Source organism: Fulmarus glacialis, unplaced genomic scaffold (assembly GCF_000690835.1).
Source record: "Fulmarus glacialis isolate BGI_N327 unplaced genomic scaffold, ASM69083v1 scaffold11948, whole genome shotgun sequence".
Classification (NCBI taxonomy): domain Eukaryota; kingdom Metazoa; phylum Chordata; class Aves; order Procellariiformes; family Procellariidae; genus Fulmarus; species Fulmarus glacialis.
The window spans coordinates 1,125-20,184 of record NW_009226397.1 but is presented as its reverse complement, the minus strand read 5'-3'; the positions used below and the strand labels follow the sequence as shown (position 1 = coordinate 20,184).

At 37.8% G+C, this 19,060-nt stretch overlaps 1 protein-coding gene across 1 annotated transcript in view; it reads left to right on the top strand.

Annotated features, from left to right (window-relative positions):
- TMTC2 (transmembrane and tetratricopeptide repeat containing 2) overlaps nt 1–18,737 on the top strand; it is a gene marked incomplete at both ends in the record, with an annotated part of 87,144 nt that extends 68,407 nt beyond the window's left edge. The window contains one exon of the mRNA XM_009582795.1: nt 18,526–18,737. Coding sequence (XP_009581090.1) covers nt 18,526–18,737 — 212 coding nt within the window. The remainder of the gene's footprint in view (nt 1–18,525) is intronic.
- Between the last annotated feature and the right edge of the window lie 323 nt (nt 18,738–19,060).

The following is a 19,060-nucleotide window of genomic DNA, read 5'->3' as shown; positions in this document are numbered from 1 at the left end:
TGCATGGATTTTGTCTAGCTTGTTTAAAAAATATAATATAAAAAAGACCACCCATCTTGATTATGTGTATTTTTTGCTTTGCAGAGGCGGAATCCCAATGATTTCATTAGGCCTAAGGGAAACAAAATGCAAAATGGTAGCAAAACTGGACCAAAGCATCCTGAAAGCATTTATAAACAAAGTGTGCAAATTTAAAAGGCCTCTGATTTTGTGTCAAGTATTATTACCTTGCAAAGCTATGCAACAGATCAGACACTGCCCTGAACCTACTGGCCTCATTTGCTAGAGGGTTCAGAGACATGTTTCCTGGTTTTTTTTTTTCACCACCCAAATTAAAAAGTAACCATAACAACTCACTAACAACTAAACAAAAAGCGGGGGAGGCTGCGGGGAAGGAAATGTCCATTTCGGTCCTAGCCCTAAGACAAAACCCCCCATATTTCTGACAGCAAGTCTATGAAATTTGATGTGAGAACAGAAGCCATTTTAATTCAAGATTTGATGAGAAACTGATTTAACTAGGAAAAGTGTCATAATGCAGAAATGTGGGCTTTTAAAACTGAATTCAACATAAACTGCAGAAAAGAAGGCATTCAATGGCAAAACAAGGGGAAGAGCAGCCTTTTAATAAAGCATACAGGATTTTTTTTTTTTTTTTTTAAAAAATATTCCTTTAGACAAGTCTTACTACTTCAGGCAAAAAAAAAGACAAACAGACAATATGGGAAGCTGCACTGCAACTGATTGCTTTGTCCATTTTTATTTATTATTGTAAAAATACCAAGTGGTATTTGGGCGCTCAGAAATTTGGGTTGAATGGGACTGCATGACGTTTTTTGGCAAATCCCAAATTGTCACACCCATCTTGACTGTTTCCCGCTGAGAATCTCCGGAAGTGACAAGATGAAGAGATCATCTCTTGAACTTCCCTAACTCTAGTCTTCCCATAACCTCACTCCTACCTTTGGCTCTTGTCCCTGCTTGCCCTGCTATACTCATTGCAGGCAGCGCTGTCCCGAGAGCAGTGATTTGTTTCTTCTAGTTGGCTGTAAAGTACTCTACTCTAATGAGACTGTATAAATAAAAGTAATTAGTTTTTCTGCCTCATTCAGGGAACTATAAGTAAGAATAACAGGGTACACAGATCTAACTTTTATATAAATTACTTATTTGTAGGGTTAATAGATTTTTAATATGCACCTCTCTTTTTGCCTCTTAAATGACAAGAAAAGGCAGTAATACTTAAAACGTAAAATTGCCTCATACATTTCAGATCAGAGAGACTCGGAGAGCTGTAGAAATGATAGATGGACTTACACTGGATAAGCAGCATCACTTGGTGTTGGATTTCTACTTTTAATTCAACATTGGGAATGATATAACCATACCCCGTACCTCTTAAGAGGAATTGTACAGGTTCCAACCATCTGTTAAATTAAACATTGGTGATTACTATGAGCATGTAGAGCAGACCTGCTACAATGGGGACGATAACTCTGTGCATACAGCTAAGCCCTAGGAGCCTACTTGATTCACAGAGTTGGATACCCAATTAGAAGAACTGAAGTTTTTTTTTTTAGTACAGTCTCACTCACTGCATAGTTAATGGCGACGATTCACTCCGATCCTTCTATATTAAATACAGTATATCCTGTGTCTGAAATACTGAAATGCTGGAAAAGGTCCAGATAGTCATGTCTCTTAAATAAATGCTTTAATATGTTGGTACTTTTCTGGCAGTAATTTCCCCTGCCAGCCATTTGTGTCTCGGTGGTACTTTGAAAACCGTTGGGGAGGGGAGGGGGGGGGGCAATAAATCAGGCTCTTGAAGAGAGAAGTTTTGATTAGTAACAAAATCCAAACGGAACAAGACATAGCGCTATATGTGACAAACCTGGAAAAAATAAACAAGCATACTATTTCAAACAGGAAACCTCTCAAGGGTCCCTCTGCTTGAGGGCCTGTTCCCAACCAACAGATCTTGTTGCCTTATAGATTCTACAGCTTTTCAGACAACGTGCCCCTACTTTTCACCTACTTGGCTTGTAAGGAAGAAATCCTGTCCCAATTGAAGATGATAACAGTTTTGTCATTGACTTGAGTGACTAAAATTTCACTGTAGAAAACTGTTTGGGACAAGGACTTGTTTACATTTATATGTTGGTTCCTCTGCTGATTTTTCTGATCTCCTAGCGCAATAAAAATTATTCTTACACATACTCTGTTCAGGAACCAGGACACAGGAGAAGACCCTTAAGTACACTATATTTTTCTGTTAGAGCCTACTGCCTCACTCAGACAGTGTGAAGCTGTGTTATTAAGAGCATCAAGACAGAAGCTTCTTTAAAGCATCAGTGCTGGAGCAGAGCAAGTGCTGGTCGCTAACAGTGAGTTGTTTTACTGTGCAAGGTCACATTATCAAGTGGGGACGCTTTGCAAAAGGAATTTTTTTCTTGTATGTTTAGGAAAATACAATTTATTGGAAGCTGTATTCCCTCCAAATGCCTGGAGAGCTTCTGTTATTATGGCAACTAGAGTATCCATCTGAGAACTAATTCATGTTTCAGTTTGTCAAGTGCACAATTATAATTATTTCAGTGCTGTACTGAATGAATGTTAAAGCCCGATAAGAAGGTGATCTCTCTGTCTTTCCTATGTATAACCCCTCCTCCCAGTCTGCAAAAAGCATTATTTCTGGTCGTTTTCAGTATGACCTCTCTTATGGACTTCAGCTGCACTTCACAGTCCACTGAGCAATGTTGTTTGAAAATTGATTAAAAACTGTAATTATTGTAACAGGAACATAATCATGATTGATAGGACAACGCCAGGTAAACGGGGGGGGAGGGGGGGTGAGGGTGGGGTTGGGAAGGGGTTGGATCTCAGCCTGAAATTTATTTTTGCTCTACCAAAATATAATTCAAATAAAAGCTGTAATTTCTGAAAGTTACGTGAGTTTTTTTACTAGTGTTTTAAATCCAAAAAAGGGAGAAAAATAAAAATACAACCTGCACCCCTAGTAAATCCCAAACCTCTAGAAATTATGTGGGTTTCTGTTACCTTGAGTTCATATTAAAAAGGGCAGGTTCTAGTTGGTATAAACCAAAGAATCTAGTTCTACATATGCTATCTCATAAGGATGAGGGTAAAATGTTACTGTTTTTCTTTTGTAAAGTCTAGTTATAATAACTCTTGTATGTTAGTAATTAGTTTTCTCTGTCACAGACTCGATGAACAACTTTTTCATCTGAAAGGCTAATGCTTTTATGGCTTGCATGATGTTAACTTCTAATGAAACAATTGTACCTCAAATTATTTACCAAAGAAAATCCAAAAATAACTTCAGTAATGGATGCCTTTTTCTATCTTACTTCATTTTTTCTCAGTGATTGTATTCTCACAGTTATGTTGGGCTCTACCTTCCATGTCACAGCTGCGATTTATTGCATGCTCACTTGATTTTTCTAAAAACATCATCTCCCTCCTTGATTTTTCTAACAGGCTCATCTCTCTCCTCTTGAATAGGCTCAGGATTGTGTGATAAGCACTTTTTGCCACAGTACTAACCATCCAACTGGCAGATTCCATTTTTACAGGCTAAGGCAAAGCAGACAATTTGTCAGCTCAGTTGAAAGACTCAGATGAGGAATGACTGAAGCCTGAAATTTGCTTTTCTTAAGTTCATGAATCATGTTGCTCATTAGGTAGAGTTTTTTTAAAATATAAAATGCAATCTTTTAAATCTAATCTAATCTTCAGTTTTAATATTGCTTATACATTGATGAAGTCTACCTTTTCAAAGACATATTGGAAGGGTTAATTATTGTTTTTTGTGTAGATCGCCTCTCAGCTTCTCAGGGGCTTAACTTGCACCTGACTCTGACAGTCCCATAGCTTTCCTTCCTTCAGTGCAGGTCTGTGCAATGGCAGGGATGGGCTTTTATGGAGCTTAAAGCATCAGGGCTTAACGACCTTGTGGCAGTATAAAAGATTAAGCGTGTATACCTGAAATGTAAAAGCTTCCCACCCCAAAGTCTCAAACCCATTAACGATGACAGCACTTTTGATTACAAACTTGCTTGCTAGACTTAGAATAGACATTTTGGTGCTTGAAGCTCACAGAAGGTCTTATCTTTCAGGACCACCTTACAAGGAAAACAATGTCTGGATTTTTTTGAGTTTCTCCTTAAAAAAATACCAAACAAACACAAAACCAACAAAATCCCACAAACTTTGCAGTTAATTGCAGGGTCCAAATGTGCCTTCAAACTGCTGTCGCTATTACAGGTTATTTGTCAGTTGAGGCTCAGTCACTCAGTCGTCACTGCAAACAGAGGCTAATTTAATTTAATTAAGCAAGAATGCAAGAAGCTTAATTTAAGGCTAGTCACCTCACATTTGATGTAACTAAACATTTTTTCATGGATGTTTACTATATGTCAACTGGTCTACAGTAGCTTGTGTAATATTATCAAGCAACTATCTACTTTTTGGTGAAGTACAAGTTAACATGAGTAGAAGTGATACAGCCTGACCTAGAACTATATTTGAGAGGGTTAACAAAAAAAATTGATAGGCTCATTTTGTCTAAGCTGCTTCTATAATTGTACCAGACAATGTGTTTCATGCTTACAGTGCACAAATGATGACAACTATTACATCTGAGAAGCCAGAATGATTGGATCTATGGATAGGCCCTTCATGGTCCCTAATGTAATTGATCGCAGTACTCACTCCAGAATATGTAATCTCTAATCCTTTAAAAACATAATATTAGGAAAGTCACACTAAAAATATTTTTGCGTAAAACCAAATTTTTAATATAAACTTCCCTATTTTAGATGAACTTAATGAAATCCAGTGAGACCAAATAGGATGTACAGAAGTTAGTTTGGGAAAGGCAAGAAGGTAGCAGGACACTAATTGAAATACACAGATCATTTGAAACTGGTCAAAGACGAACTAGTGGTATCTAATGCAATCCATCATTAGTGGGAGAAATAGGATACATCAAGGACAGAGAACGTCACGTGAGAACAAATTAAAGAAATATAGGAAAAAATGAACCCTCTACCATATCTGTTTTTCCGCCCAGTGCTGTAATAAGGATTAGATGCGTAAGTTTTTGAAAGCTAGCTGTCTATTACAGGAAAGAATAACCCCCACACCCATTGCGTCCTATTAAAATACCCACATATTACGCTTTCATAACTGGAAAAAATCATAGGGCCCTACTACAATCTCAGACACATTGCTGTAATTCCAGAGAAATTCCACCAAAGCAAAATGGAGTTGTGTAAGCATATGTAAAAAAAGAATTGAGTCCTAAGACCCCAGAGTTTTTCTTGTTATTTATCATGTTATTTATTCTTCACTAAAAAAGAAGATAGTTATGAAGAGCAATAATTAAGTTTTTGTTACAGCAAGCTTGAAAAGGAAAGCAAGCTAAAGAATGAGTATTAGTAAATAGGCTATGGTTTTATTTCCAAATAAGACCTTCACAAAAAACATACTAAGTTAACGGCATCTGTTGTTTACTACAGATGAATCGGTGATGACAAACACATGCCAAATTATTTGAATAGCTACCAGCTCTGTGTTTGATTCTGTACTTGCTAATCCTTGTTTCATAATTCCTGCATAGAGATGAAAAAGGAAATTACTAGCTTTAATTACCTTCTTACAGTGGCTTAGAGACACTAATTTTCCTAGTCACTGCATCTTGCAACACTCCTAGGTTGCAAGCGAGGGTTCCTGTTTTCCTTATGTCTGGACTCAAGATAGTTTTGGCTGGAGCTGGACATTCAGACTACAGAGCTGGAGTGCTCACTGTCTTTGGTGCTAGGTAAATGCATTTTGAAGCTGGAGCCTTATGACAAAGGCAAGTCTGTCAAAATTTACCTTAAGGGAAAGCGCTTATTTCAGAGTGAGAGCAGATCTGATTTCACCCACAGGTCTACCCCCCTTGTGTGGTTTAATGGTATCTGACTTCAACTCTCTGTAAACAAACATAGCAACACACAGATCAGAGGAGTTACATTGGATTTAATTCTTTTTTAAAGCTGTTTGTACTTAGGTCTTTCCACACAATCAATTCAGATTAAGGGTAATGCATGAATGTTATTTCTGAACTGAGAATGGATTTTTTTCTACTTACAGGGTTGTGTCTCATTGATAGCTCTAGCACTGATACTTAACAGCCTGGCTTCTGTCTCCAGCTTGGAGGACATCAAGCAGGCCGTTTTCAACAGCAAGAGAGCTGAGATGGAGCACTGCTGTCCCCGTGACAAAGCATGCAACATCTCAGTGTTTTCTAATACAGATAGGACTTGTTTTCAAAAGAGTTAAATGTTCTAGATTTTTCCTGCTCCCAGTTGTCCAAGATTGTCTAGGTGGTTTTGGCACATACTGATGCTTCATTTTTTAATGTTTAATTTAGTCTTTAACATTACTGAGAAATTTTGTCATGCTTTCTGTTTAGTGTATTATTAAACTGTTCTTACTTACTTGGTAGATTTTTTTTCCAAGTGCTCTTGACTTTGACTGAATTATTCAATTAGTTGAGAGGCAATCCATTTCTAAGATGCTATGTTTTGAAAATATTCTCAATTTAAAATTGCTCAATAAATATGTTTCTTTAGGAAGTTTGAGTTCTTTCTATTACTTTAAAGTACCAAGATTACGAATTATTATGCTGTTCCATTTCATTAAAGTTAATTGATTTCAAACATTTGAGAAAAAGATTTACTCTTACTCCTACTTCAGAAGCCTCTAACAGCAGAGTCTAAATCATGATTTTGACAGAGTAGATTTTATTTTATCTGTGGTTAACCTGTGTTTGAGTTTCCACATTTAACAGTTCGATTACATCTTTCATTGTTGCTACCTTGTTTTTAAAGTGATAGACAAGATTTAAAGAACTGCATTTCCCCAGAACAAGTGAACTTACCTAAACAAAACTATAAAATGCTGACAGAAATATAAAGCGAGGAAAAGAAAGAGGGGAGAAAAAGTACCTGATATACAAGCTTATAAAACGAACAAGAGAAACCCTCCACAAATTGCAGAAAACAAAATGGGTTACCTAAAGTTGGGTAGAAAAACAGCTTTATCAACTGTCATGCATGCAGTTTGGCAACTGCTTTCTTGTCTCATTAATAGTTTTGCATAAGCAAACATATTTAAATATTCAATACCTGAATCGCATACCATTGTGATCAGTAAGATAAAGAATAGCGGTCTAAGCGGAAACTAGCTGGTTTTGGAAAGAATTTGCTGAAAATACAAACATATGGGTAAAGTTTGCCTTCTCTTTTAGTGAGATGAGGCTTACGTGATGTCTCTCTGTCTGTCTATCTCACTCCTGCCAACTTGTGATCTTTTTTGGCCAAATTCTACCAAGAGCGGCATACATATAGGTGTCCTGTTAGTAGCCTGAAAATAGGCAGCTGGGTACAGGGAAAAGACTCTGTTATTGTGCTCTGCCCCATTCCCCCCCTCCCCCAGTCCTTTCAGGAGAGAAATGTTAAAAGCAAATCCATATTGGAGAGTGAGAACCTCAATGTGGGAAAACAGGAGCTTGCACCTTTTTAGACATCAGGGAATCTGACCATTAGACACAACCCATAGGAAACCAGGCCTCATTAGTTCTGCAGCCCACAGGACTGTTTTTCTAATGTAAAGAGGCTCAGCTGTGCAAGCAATTTTTTTCTGAGACTTTCGATCTGGGTGCATAGTTTTGGGGTATATGACATAAGGTATTTTGGACCTGATTTCCGGCAGTGAAGGAAAATTCCACTGAGTTAAATTGTTGTGCATTTGATATTTCTAAAACTCCCATTCCTTGTATGACAAGCCGGAAAATACTGGCAGTCCTGTCATGTGGTGTGTGTACCGTAGATTTCAATGTCACATTAGAAGCTCTGGTGTAAAGAGAGATTTAAAACACCACTCACTGTTTTATTAATACTGGTGTATTCCTTAATACCTTTTCCTGAGGCTATCAGAATATTTTAATGTCCCATCACTCCTGCAACATAGAGAAGGGTCATAGAGCGATAATTTTCCCATGGCAGAAATGCCTTTGAAGCAACACAAAGCAGTATTTAACACTTCAGAGCAACTCTCAAAGGCAATTTACAATAGTCAGTGAGAAACACTGCTAAACCCAATTGCATCTGCCAGAGGAATGTAGGTCAGGAAGATGCAATTATCTGGCTAGAAATTTTAAAAGATATGAGGTTAGCACCCTATTCTTGTACCAAAGATCCACAAAGTTTTTAGAAACCACAGCTGAGAAGACCCTCTGTTTTATTTCTTCTTGGAAAGAGAGAGTCCCTGTGAAGTTTACTGATTGATAGCGTTATGTTTGAGGTGCTGTGCGGTATTTGCTTGCTCAGTGTTACCCACTTCCTATTGTAATGCGGGATTCCTGGAGATCAAGGGAGGTCATGAGATCAGTGTAAAGTACTTTAAAAAAAATCTTCCAATAAATGAAACTGTATTTTGAAGCTGACATCAAGGAACAAAATGTCAAAAGCAGTGAACTAGGAACTGGCCACCCAGTAATACAGTATCTTGACATGGTATCTTTCATCTTAATATATCCCAAACTATTTAGAATCATAACAAATGGGGATCTTCTTATTTTATGCAGCTGCTTGGGAGGTGCAAAAGTATAGACGCAGTGGGAGCATGCACCCTTGCTATTTAATATTATGTTTATTACATCTAGCTTTAAGCATTGGCAATACTAGTCTGTTATCTGTGATTTTTTATACGACTTTGTTCACAATACTATTTGAGTGTGTTCCAGTAGTTCATAAACTGCAGGCTGAAAAGCTGACCTGTAGTTCATTTTTATTTTCTTCCCAGGGGAGAAGAGAGTATGAATGTACGTGAATGACTTAAATTTATAGTTAAAGTCTGCTTTACAGTTATTGTTCTAATAGGTTTTTTTGTATTATTATTAACAAAGATACTCTGTTGTGTGCTTATGCTGGACATCTTTGGTACAAAAAGATGTAAAAAAGCATCTTATACTCAGGGTGGAAACCAGTGAGGGCTCTGGACCTTAGTTCATAAGGAAGTCTGTTAAAGAGTTTCAGACCAGCCTGTGGAAAAGTAGTATCTATTGGTTGGGCAAGATTTTTCCTTACTTTCAAGTACTCTCTTGTGCCAGAAAAAGCTGTATACCATGATTTTTATCAAGGGATTTATGTAAACATTTTATATGCTAGCCATAGATATCTGAAAACTTGTGAACATTGGCTGCTTTGACCTGGAATTTGACTCTGTCCACTGAAAAGAATGTAGAAAGCCCAGGACAGCTTTGGTGTGCTTTTGCTAGTCTATAGTTCTTAGAAGATGATGCATGTTTAGTATTAGTAAACATTTCCATAAGTGATGGTGATTCCACAACAGAAGAACAAAGGAATATCATGTTGCTGTTCAGATGTGACGCGATAGTGGCATGTGGCAACGAGACTTTTTGATGCAATAAAGATCATAGACTTTTCCTGCAGCTTGGGAACTGGAAAAAATGCACTGCTTTTATTAGGTAGCATGTCTCAATCATGGGTCTGATTTGTGATATGCTCAGTTCTGACTATTGCTTCCAGATAAACCTGAGCTATCATGGTCTGTGTATACAGTGAGTTAAAAAGTGTAGTTAATTCCATTTGTAAGTGAAATTCAGTAAGTCTTCAGTAAAGCTAATAGAGTCTTTATCAGTCACTGGTATTTTTTTGCTTGTGTGTGCCATGTACTCGAATGAGCATTCAGCTTATGGTCTGATTACTTAGCAAAGCCTTTCCAACAAGAAAAGAGATGGAAGCCCTGCTGACCACCAGCACTTAGCTTTTGGGGCCTTAGGAGAGCATGCATAAATACTTTTAATGGCTTTAGTGTGTTTTCATTGGGGAGCATCAAAACCAGCCGAAGCAGGATGAGTCAGAGAAAGCAGCCGAGGCTTTGTCTGCACAGACGGGTGCAGACAGTCATGCGTTTGATCTGCTTGCACACTGAGCTGCCTGAATGGAAGCCAGGTCTGGCCTGGAAGCCATAAAGACACGTTAATACATTGCCGTGCTGGAGCTCATAAGCCTTACCAGTGCTAGGGCTACTTTTGTTTCAATAACCTCTCTATAACTGTTTTTTTAATGAAGTTGCTCCCATGGTTTGTTCCAACTACTATATAAAATACTCTATTTTAAGAGGACCACAAATCACTGATTCTCAAAGAGAGAAAGCGTGAAATGTTTTATATGCTGCTGGACCTGCAAAGTGATCAGTGGTTATTATTATTATTTGGAAAGTTTTATCAGCTTCTGGTTCTACAGGTGAAAAAACCATAAAATTTAATACAAGACCCTGGTCTGGTAGGAGCGTACAAAAGTGAGATAAACCTAGCAACCATGACAGTTGTTCTAGTAAACAACTAGTGATAATAGACAGTTTTCTGTTTAAAGTGTCTGGAGGGATACTGCAGTCATGTATGACATGGCTGCAGGCTCTAATTTAGTGTTCTGGGTTAATAGCAGGCATAACTCAGAGCAGCCACCTGGCATCCAAAAATTCTGTACCCTGCCACAGTGATTCCTCTGCGTACCCCTGTGCCAAGGGTAGGGATGGCAGGGAGGAAGAGACTGAGCATTGAAGCTTGAGGTTTCTTTATGAGGAGGCAATGTTAAGTTTAAAAAAAAAAAATCACATAAAAAGGCAGGGAGGATGACAGAGTGAGTGTGACAAAAACAGAGAGAAAAAAAGATGTGAACTAAAAGAATAAAATGATATTGTCATAACACCCACAGGCCTCCCTTCTGGAAAGGATGGGGAGTAACTGTCAGGAGCTAAACTCAGTGTGCTGCAAACTCAGACTCAAACTATCATTAATAATCTTGAGAAATTAGTCTGGAGGATAGAAATGAAACTGGCAGTATTTCAGAGGCAGAGTCGACGTGGGCTGTCACCCCATTGAGAGACATGCCCTGTTAGGGCCTGTTAATGTTGCACTCCTGTCACAGTGACATATAACATCACATGTTAAACAAGTGGCAGACGAGAGAGCGTGCAGGCAAATTGTTCAGGAGATGGCACAGCCTACTTTACTTACCATCTAAAGTTAGAAAATAGAGGAAACGCCATTTTTTGCATTCACTCTCTCATTCTTTCCAAATACTAGTCTGGGTACCGCTCAGCAACTTACTTCCTTTGTTGTGGCTGTTGAGACAAGAGGAACTTCACAGTACAGTTACAATATGAGCTATTTCAAATAGAACACTAATCTTGCGTGTATACACATACATACACGTTGAGATGAAATTGCAGCAGGGCTGGATGTAAGTTTCTGAGCCATAGCGAGTGAATACTTTGGGAGTATTACATCTCCAGATATCTGTTTTGAGTTGTGGCTCATTGTGTCTCCTTTCTTTTTAAAGCCTCACAATATCTAGACACACGAGACTTACACCATCCGCCCACATTCTTAATCTTTGAAGGGGAAAAATATGAAATCTTCTTTAGGAGCTGGGGAAAGAACAGTTAAGCAGCATGATAACGGTTTTCTCTCTCCTGGAGTTCAATTCCCATCCTTCTGAAGTAAATTACGGTATTCTTATTGACTTCGGTGGTGTTGGACTGGGCTCTTACAAACCAATCAACTGACCTCTTAGGAAAAAAAAGGAAGAGTCATCAGCCATCAGTTTGGGACAGACTGAAAGGAGTAACAATTTGCATCTAAACAGGCCCTCATATTGATCACCTTCTAGACACTCGTGGTTCAGTTTCCCGGTTACATTGGCTTTCTTCCCCTGGCGCAAGAAAGGGATGGTGAAAGACGGGCTATTGTTATGCAAAGTGACAGACAGGGGAAAATGCCATCATTTGTTACTTAGTTTGGTGCTCTTCACACACAGACAAGATACAGTCTCTTCTCTAAGGGGTTTCCAGGCTAACTAGAAGAGACAGCAGTGTTCAAACACCTCTCAGTCATTCAGAAGAAATCCCAGTCTGAAATCCCAGTCAATGGTTTGAGAAGACTTAGTAAGGAAAAGTGGAACCAGTAGCAAATTCTAGTCCTGTGAAGTATTTTATGTTCTCTATAAGGAGAAGAAAAAAGGACAATCTCACCTTCACTAGTAGAGTATTCAAAGTCACACTGGGTAACCAAAAAGTATCTTGCCATATGTGATTTTCTTGCGCGGAGCTTATGAATTTATGGGCCTACCCTTCCGCATGATCCAACTATGTGTCACAAGATCAAAAAACAAAATTTTTTTAAACCTGAGAATATTTGATTAGTGTGCGGTAGCTTAAGTTATGCCTATCCAGAGGTTCATAGATAATGTTCTATGTTTGATATTTTTTTAGAAGACTTAGTACTATACGTATCAAAATCATGATTAAACAAACACAGGCATAAAACTCAGTTCTCTAATAAGCCTCAGTTTAGTGTTTTCTTGAAAGGCCATGTAATATTGACTTTTTCGTTGAAACTTTATATAGCTGATGACAAAATAAAATTATTTCTTGTCACACATGGAAACACAGCTGTTGAGAGATAAGCATAATGTCTTCCCTTCTTTTATGTCCAAGATACAGGAGGTCTCTTTTCCTGTAATATAGTGAATATTTTATGATTTAGGTTGCATTTCTAGCTTATTACCAACAGTATCTCTTGAAAAAAAAAAAGTGAAAGCAATGAGAACAGTTATTTCAATTAATGTCATTTTTATAACTTTGCCTATTTGTTTGGCAGATAGCTTCTGTTTGCCAGTCTCGTCAGCTGCGTACCTCAACTGGCAGGTCCAGTGTATTTCAGACATAAGTTTGTCTTTGTTACCTAAAATATGTACTAAGTTTCTATAAAAATCTGAGATTATTTTCTTGGCATCAGCTGACAATTTATGGAGATGGAAAATTCTGATCCCTTGTAATTTTACTGTGATTATGAGAGACAGAGACAGAGAGAGAAGAAGACACAATTGTGAAAATCCTTTTATGGTAGAAATGGGCTTGGTTTTGGAAACACCATTCCAAAAATTTTTCCTAAAACTTGGGAATATTCTTAGGTATCATTCATGGCTCATAAAGCATAGATATGAAATAATGCATTTAATATTTGCAGGAATTTAGTATGCCATTAAAAATGTAGGTTGATTTTCAGTGGTGACATAACGCATAATAAATCTACTTAACAACACTGTTATGCATTTCAGTTATTCTCAGCAGTCCACAAACTCCTTGGGTATTTCATTTTCAGAAATTCAATTTGAAACATGGTGATTTCTCTGGTTTTATTGGTGATAACCATCAGAAATATAACTGAATGCAAATATGTTTCACAGAGATTTTTAAGATACTAGGCCAAATATTGCTCTCATCTTAACAAATAACTTAATACAGACACTGATCGTGAAGTCCAGGGACCCCTTAAAGATGGGGGCTTTCAACGTGTAGGTGTTATAAATTCTGTATCAATGTAAACAAAATTTCCATTTCCTTTTATCACCAAGAAAATTCATGTGCCAATTTGACAACTATGTTTTAATGAAAAGTTCTAACACAACCACTTTCTACCTATGGCTGCTGATAGAGCTGTAATTTCTATCTCTTCCTCTTTACTAGTCTTGATCTTGTTTTGTCATAAATCAGTACATTCCAACTCATTATAAAACTTTTTATTTGGCTCTGCAACACGTCTGTTAATAATCAACTGCTGTTTTGCTGTTAATATGTTTATGAATAACATGAAATGTATGAAAAGGAAGACAAATGGCAGTTGTAATTATTTTGTAGTTTACAGGAAACAGCCTGAAATTGTTACAGTTATTTTTACATGGGAAAATTTTGGAGAAGGATATTCACAAAGGATGATATAAAACTCCCTAAACTCTTGCTACAATTTAATTGGGAAAGATAGACCTGACGTAGCTCTTCTAAACGACCCTCTGCCTTTTCGAATTGAATACAGAGGGAGAGATTAGCCTTATTAGGATAATGTTGGCCTTTATGAAAAACCCTCACAGAGATTAATAGGGATGAAAGAGAAATACAGCACTAATAAATGTGTAAGCCTCTTCAGAAAAGGCCTTATGTAGGTCTTGTTTTTCTAAACTATTACGAAAACCTTTACATCCAGCAAGGCCAATTCAATGGCAGATGCTCAGTTTCCCAAAGTGAGGTCATATATAATGTAATAGGGCTGATATTGATCTCTGGGGGTTTTAAGTCATCCTGTGTGGTTTTCCATTAATTAAGTAGGGCAATTAAAATAATCTTGTGAAATTAAATTTCACTTCGGCTCCAATTTTCCTTAAGATGTTCTGTCCTTTCCAAAACCCACTACTACTCTTCTGGCTACTCAACAGTAGCTATTTGGATATTATCACACTGGATACTGAGACTACTGGATCTATGTAGCAGATCTTTAAAATGGAGACATCAAAATATGACTGTTCTCAGGAACCTAGGAGTTTAACACAAGAAAAACACCACGTGGCTGATGTGGGGTCGCTACTTGTGTGAAAACCCTTAGTGAATGGCAGAAACAGAGTGAAAGGGTGCCCAACCCCTTCCCCTGAATTTTGGTGGCAAAATCCATTGAAAACATGAGAATACACCTATAAATAAAACTAAGTCCAAATACTCAAACAGACAGATGATAATGAAGGCAGATAAAGTTAATAACTGCTTTCAGATAAGGGATCAAGGAAAGTAATCAAAAGGAAAGAAGATTAATTGTTTTATCTCAAGATTATCTGCAATCAGTTGTTGATAGAATCACAAAGGGTGTTTCAAAGCTGTGGTTTAATTAAGAGATAATCCAGAATTATCACATTTAATTATTTTGTAAAGGTCATTATGTCTTCAGTCTTTTTCAGAAATATAACCACAGTGAAGCTGGCTATTAGAATAGAAGAAAAAGAACGTTACCTCAGTGGGTAAAATGACACTGAGCAAGGTTCTTCATTAGATAGACCATATACAAACTAAGTTGTCACATTCTTGAAGAGACAAAAGTACAACTAATTAAACTGGATGATTCTGGATTATTTTACGTAATCCAGTGTTTAAGAATGGTCGTTACTGCAGAATCACTGATCTTCAGTAATCTCTAGACTAGGCAATTAGTCATCTTACCTCACATGTGTGATTGATGGCTACTTTTAAGCAGGACCCATTTTCAATACTACTTTTTTCCCCTCTCTCCTTTTTCCCCTGGGAGTTAATTTAAAAATTTTCAAATAAAGTAATCAGAACATCTTGTAAACCAATTATGATGACATTTGTGCTTTTATTTTTCTTCCCAAATGTTGCCTTTCAGCATCTCTTGGAAAGTCCCAACGCAGTTCTAATGTTTATTTGTCTGTTCTCTTTGTGATGTCTCTCAATATCACAACATATTTTTCTACTGAATATTGAAAAGCAACATTAATCATCCAACAGTAAGGAGAAGAGATTCAGCTGGTATAAACAGGCTCCACTGACTTCAGTAGAGCTATGATAATTTATGACATAAGAAGATCATGCAGTAAATAGCCTATTAAATCTAAATGAAATGTATAGTTAATTGCACATGGCATATGATTTATAGCACTATTTGTTCTAGGAATTTCTTGACATGATATCATTACTATTTGGCAAAAGATCTGAAATTTGTTGTTGGAAATTTGGCTTCATTTTAACCATAGCCAGTGGATGTCTAAATAGAGTAAAGTAGTAGTAGCAAATCTGTTAGTTTTGTTGCTTAATCTGTGTTAAAAATAAAGTATATTTGTTGTATTATTATTTTAATGCTAGATAATAATGAAGTACAATTTATAAAAAAATGCCTTTAATTTTCTTCTTGATTTAAATTTAGTTGAATGAACTGCTAATGCTCTGTTCACCTCGATGAACCCATTCAATACTAGAAGCCTGATTCCTCAGAAAACCAAGGCCAGTAATAAGTAGAAACAACAACTGCTTTAACTCTAATTTGCTTGTGTAATTACTGAAGTTGTATTGCAAAATATTCCGGACATTTGCATAGTTTGTTATTTTAACTGGATGCCAATTTTAATTTTGTGTCAGAATAACCATCTTAAATGGACACATAAAAGTGGGACAGAAACATTTAGCTTTCTAAAATCAGGCCCCTGGTACCAGGATCTAAAATACAGTCATGAGAAGCAAATTGCTATTTGCAAAGCAAGAAACAACAGCCAGATTGTTTCTTCTTCACTTACTGTGCACAGTGTGTGTTGGCACTACATTGCAGTAGCTCAGAAATTTCAAACTGTCAGAAAAAACAAACCATGCCCTACAGACAGAATAGAAGGGTGAAGAAAAAGCACAAAAAGGAAACCAGGAATTAATCTTAATTTAACAAAAGCATGCTATATTTGCCAACAGCGTGGTGGAATCTACTTCTCATTGATGAGTCGTCCATTCCCAGTTTGTCCTTTTTATGCCACTATTCTCTCTTGTTTCAGCTTGCAGTACTAAGCTTGATTTAATGGGCAGTGAAACAAAAAGGGAGCCACATCATTCACATTGATGCTCCTTAATTGCATTCTAGTCTGTTTGTTTTAAAGATTCTCTTTCACATTAGGAAATGAAAAGGTATTCCGATTATCCAACAATCCATCATTGCTTCTTATTTGCATGTCTTTTCTGCATATTTTTAGGAAAGTTTGGTTTTATAGAATGTTGTCTTTGCTCTTAATTTTTATGAGTTACCATTTCTTCATTAAACTACTTTGTTTTTTATTAAATTTCGAGCAAAATTAATATTATCCTGATATCACCAACTTGGAGGCCTGAATCATATAATGTAGTAACTGACAGGCTTGCACCTCAGCATTATTCCATCACTTTATAAAGCAGGGCCAATTTTTCATTCCTGTGGGTTTTTCCTTGTGAATTTTGTGCTCTGGATAAACTTGATTTTTTTCCCTCTGCTCTTTATGTCTACGTATGATCTTAAGTGTTTTACAGGTTTTAATATTTGCACCTCTACATCGATCTAGCACAGATCAGACTGTGTAGAAGCAAAACTGGCTGATCAAGGCAATAAATTGCAGAACTTCATTTCATGTGCCAATTCTCCATAAAGAATGCACAGGAAGAGTCAAGCTCTGCAGCGTGTCATCCAAAACACTCAGTGTGGCTACCGGAAAGCTGCCAAACGCCTGAAGTGTGACGTCAGGGAATGCAGACAGGAACGTACACCTAGAGCTTTGTGAATGAGCAACCTTTCCACGGTGCTATGGGGAAGTTCTTTCCTTTTCTCATTGTTGAGCTGCAGCCTGAAGTTTGGTTTTGTGTCCGTTCTTGCAAGGAGCTGTGTGGTGCTCATGCTTTTTGGTTAAAGGAAGATGATGAGAACACGATGCTGGTGCCAAGCCTTTAAAATTGATTCCTTTCTTGGGAGAGAATTGTGTGGGCAGGGGCAATACTGGGCACTGCTCAACTGCAGGCACTTAAGCAACATCAGATCCAAAATGAAGTTGGCAAGGAAGTTTTGGTTTTTTGTTGGTTTTTTTTTTTTGGAGCAGGAGTGTGGACCCTTACTTTTAAAATTTTATCTGTTTTTTTCTTAACAGTAATTTCCATGTTTTAAATCAGCAACATGGATGATAAAAGACCCTGGCAAAGCCAACAAAGTAACTTTTCCTATTGTATATTGAAGACATACAGCACGTCAACAGCTCTAGCACTTTTTTTCTGGTGGGGCGCCCTCCCCACCCCCAGCCCGGGTTGTTGCGGCACGCAGACTGCTCTCCTGCACGTCCCTGGCAGTGCCAGGCTTGATGCCAGCAGTCTGCCACCATGCTCAGCACAGCAGGGAATTGATACTTAGAAAGAGTCAGGAGGCTATAAAGTTCAGGTGAGGATGGACCCCATCATCTCCTATCCCTTCTGAGAACTATCCCTAAAACTAATTTAAGGACAAGTATGAATTTCTTCCAAAACCTTGCTCTAGGCCCAGACAAAGGTAATGTTTTCCAGAAGAGTACTGACACAGGCTTTAAATAAGCAAACAACAGAAGCACATGTGTAAGCCGAAAATTTAAACAACAGTGGTTGGATTTCTGTCTGCTAAACCATTTCCAAGCATGGTCTGCTCTTCTGGCCAGTCACTGCAGTCCCACAATCGATTAGTAAATCTGTGTGCTACATGCGGTTTCTGTATACAATCTCTTTTGTAAGTATAATGCACTCTATATGAAGTCATTGGCTGTTGTTGACTCTGCAAAAGCTGAGGGAAAAAATGAACAGAGACAAACAAATATTACCATCTAACTTAAATTTTTAGCCCAGCTTATTTTTGTATACATAATTATGTTTTCCATCCACCCTCTCTATGATCCATTAGTGCTTAATTCAAACCTTTTTTTTTCCATGGGATGGAAACAATTTTCCTTTGAGGCAAATCCCTCCCGTCACCTCCAGCTGGCTCCTTTTCCCTTCCTTTCTCTCCCCATCTTGCTCTCAGGGCAGCCACCTACTTAACCCCTTGTTTATTTATTTTACTTTTAGGTTTGGAGTGCTGGGATTGGTGGGTGTTCCCGCAGGGTGGTGGGACAAACCCTGGCTGGCAAGACCCTCCTCTGTGCACCCCCAACCATGGAATGGGAGGACTCAGCCAGGAAGGGGCAGCCCTTGGCTCTGCTATTGCTGTGGTGTCTCTGAGCCCCAGCAGTGAGACCTCCAGGAGCGGGGGATGCTCTCATGGCCCTTATGATAGACCGGTAATCAACTGTTCATCCTTGCAGATCAAAAATCTTGCAATCCAGTTGCCTGTCTCATTAAATCTTGAATCACTTGTGGTGTCATTTAAATGAATTATTTTCTAGACTGTCATCAAAGCGACACAGCTTCTGGGTTTTCTAAATTATTGTTTCACAGTATGTATACGTGATTGATGAAAGCAAATGCAAGTAATGGCATTGAAGGTTTGCAGAAAGCTTCTAAACGAACCACTCGATCATTTTGATCTGGATCGAGATCTGGAAAACAACAAACGGGCAACAAAGACCATCAAGAGTATGAAATGGCTTCTGCATGAGGAACA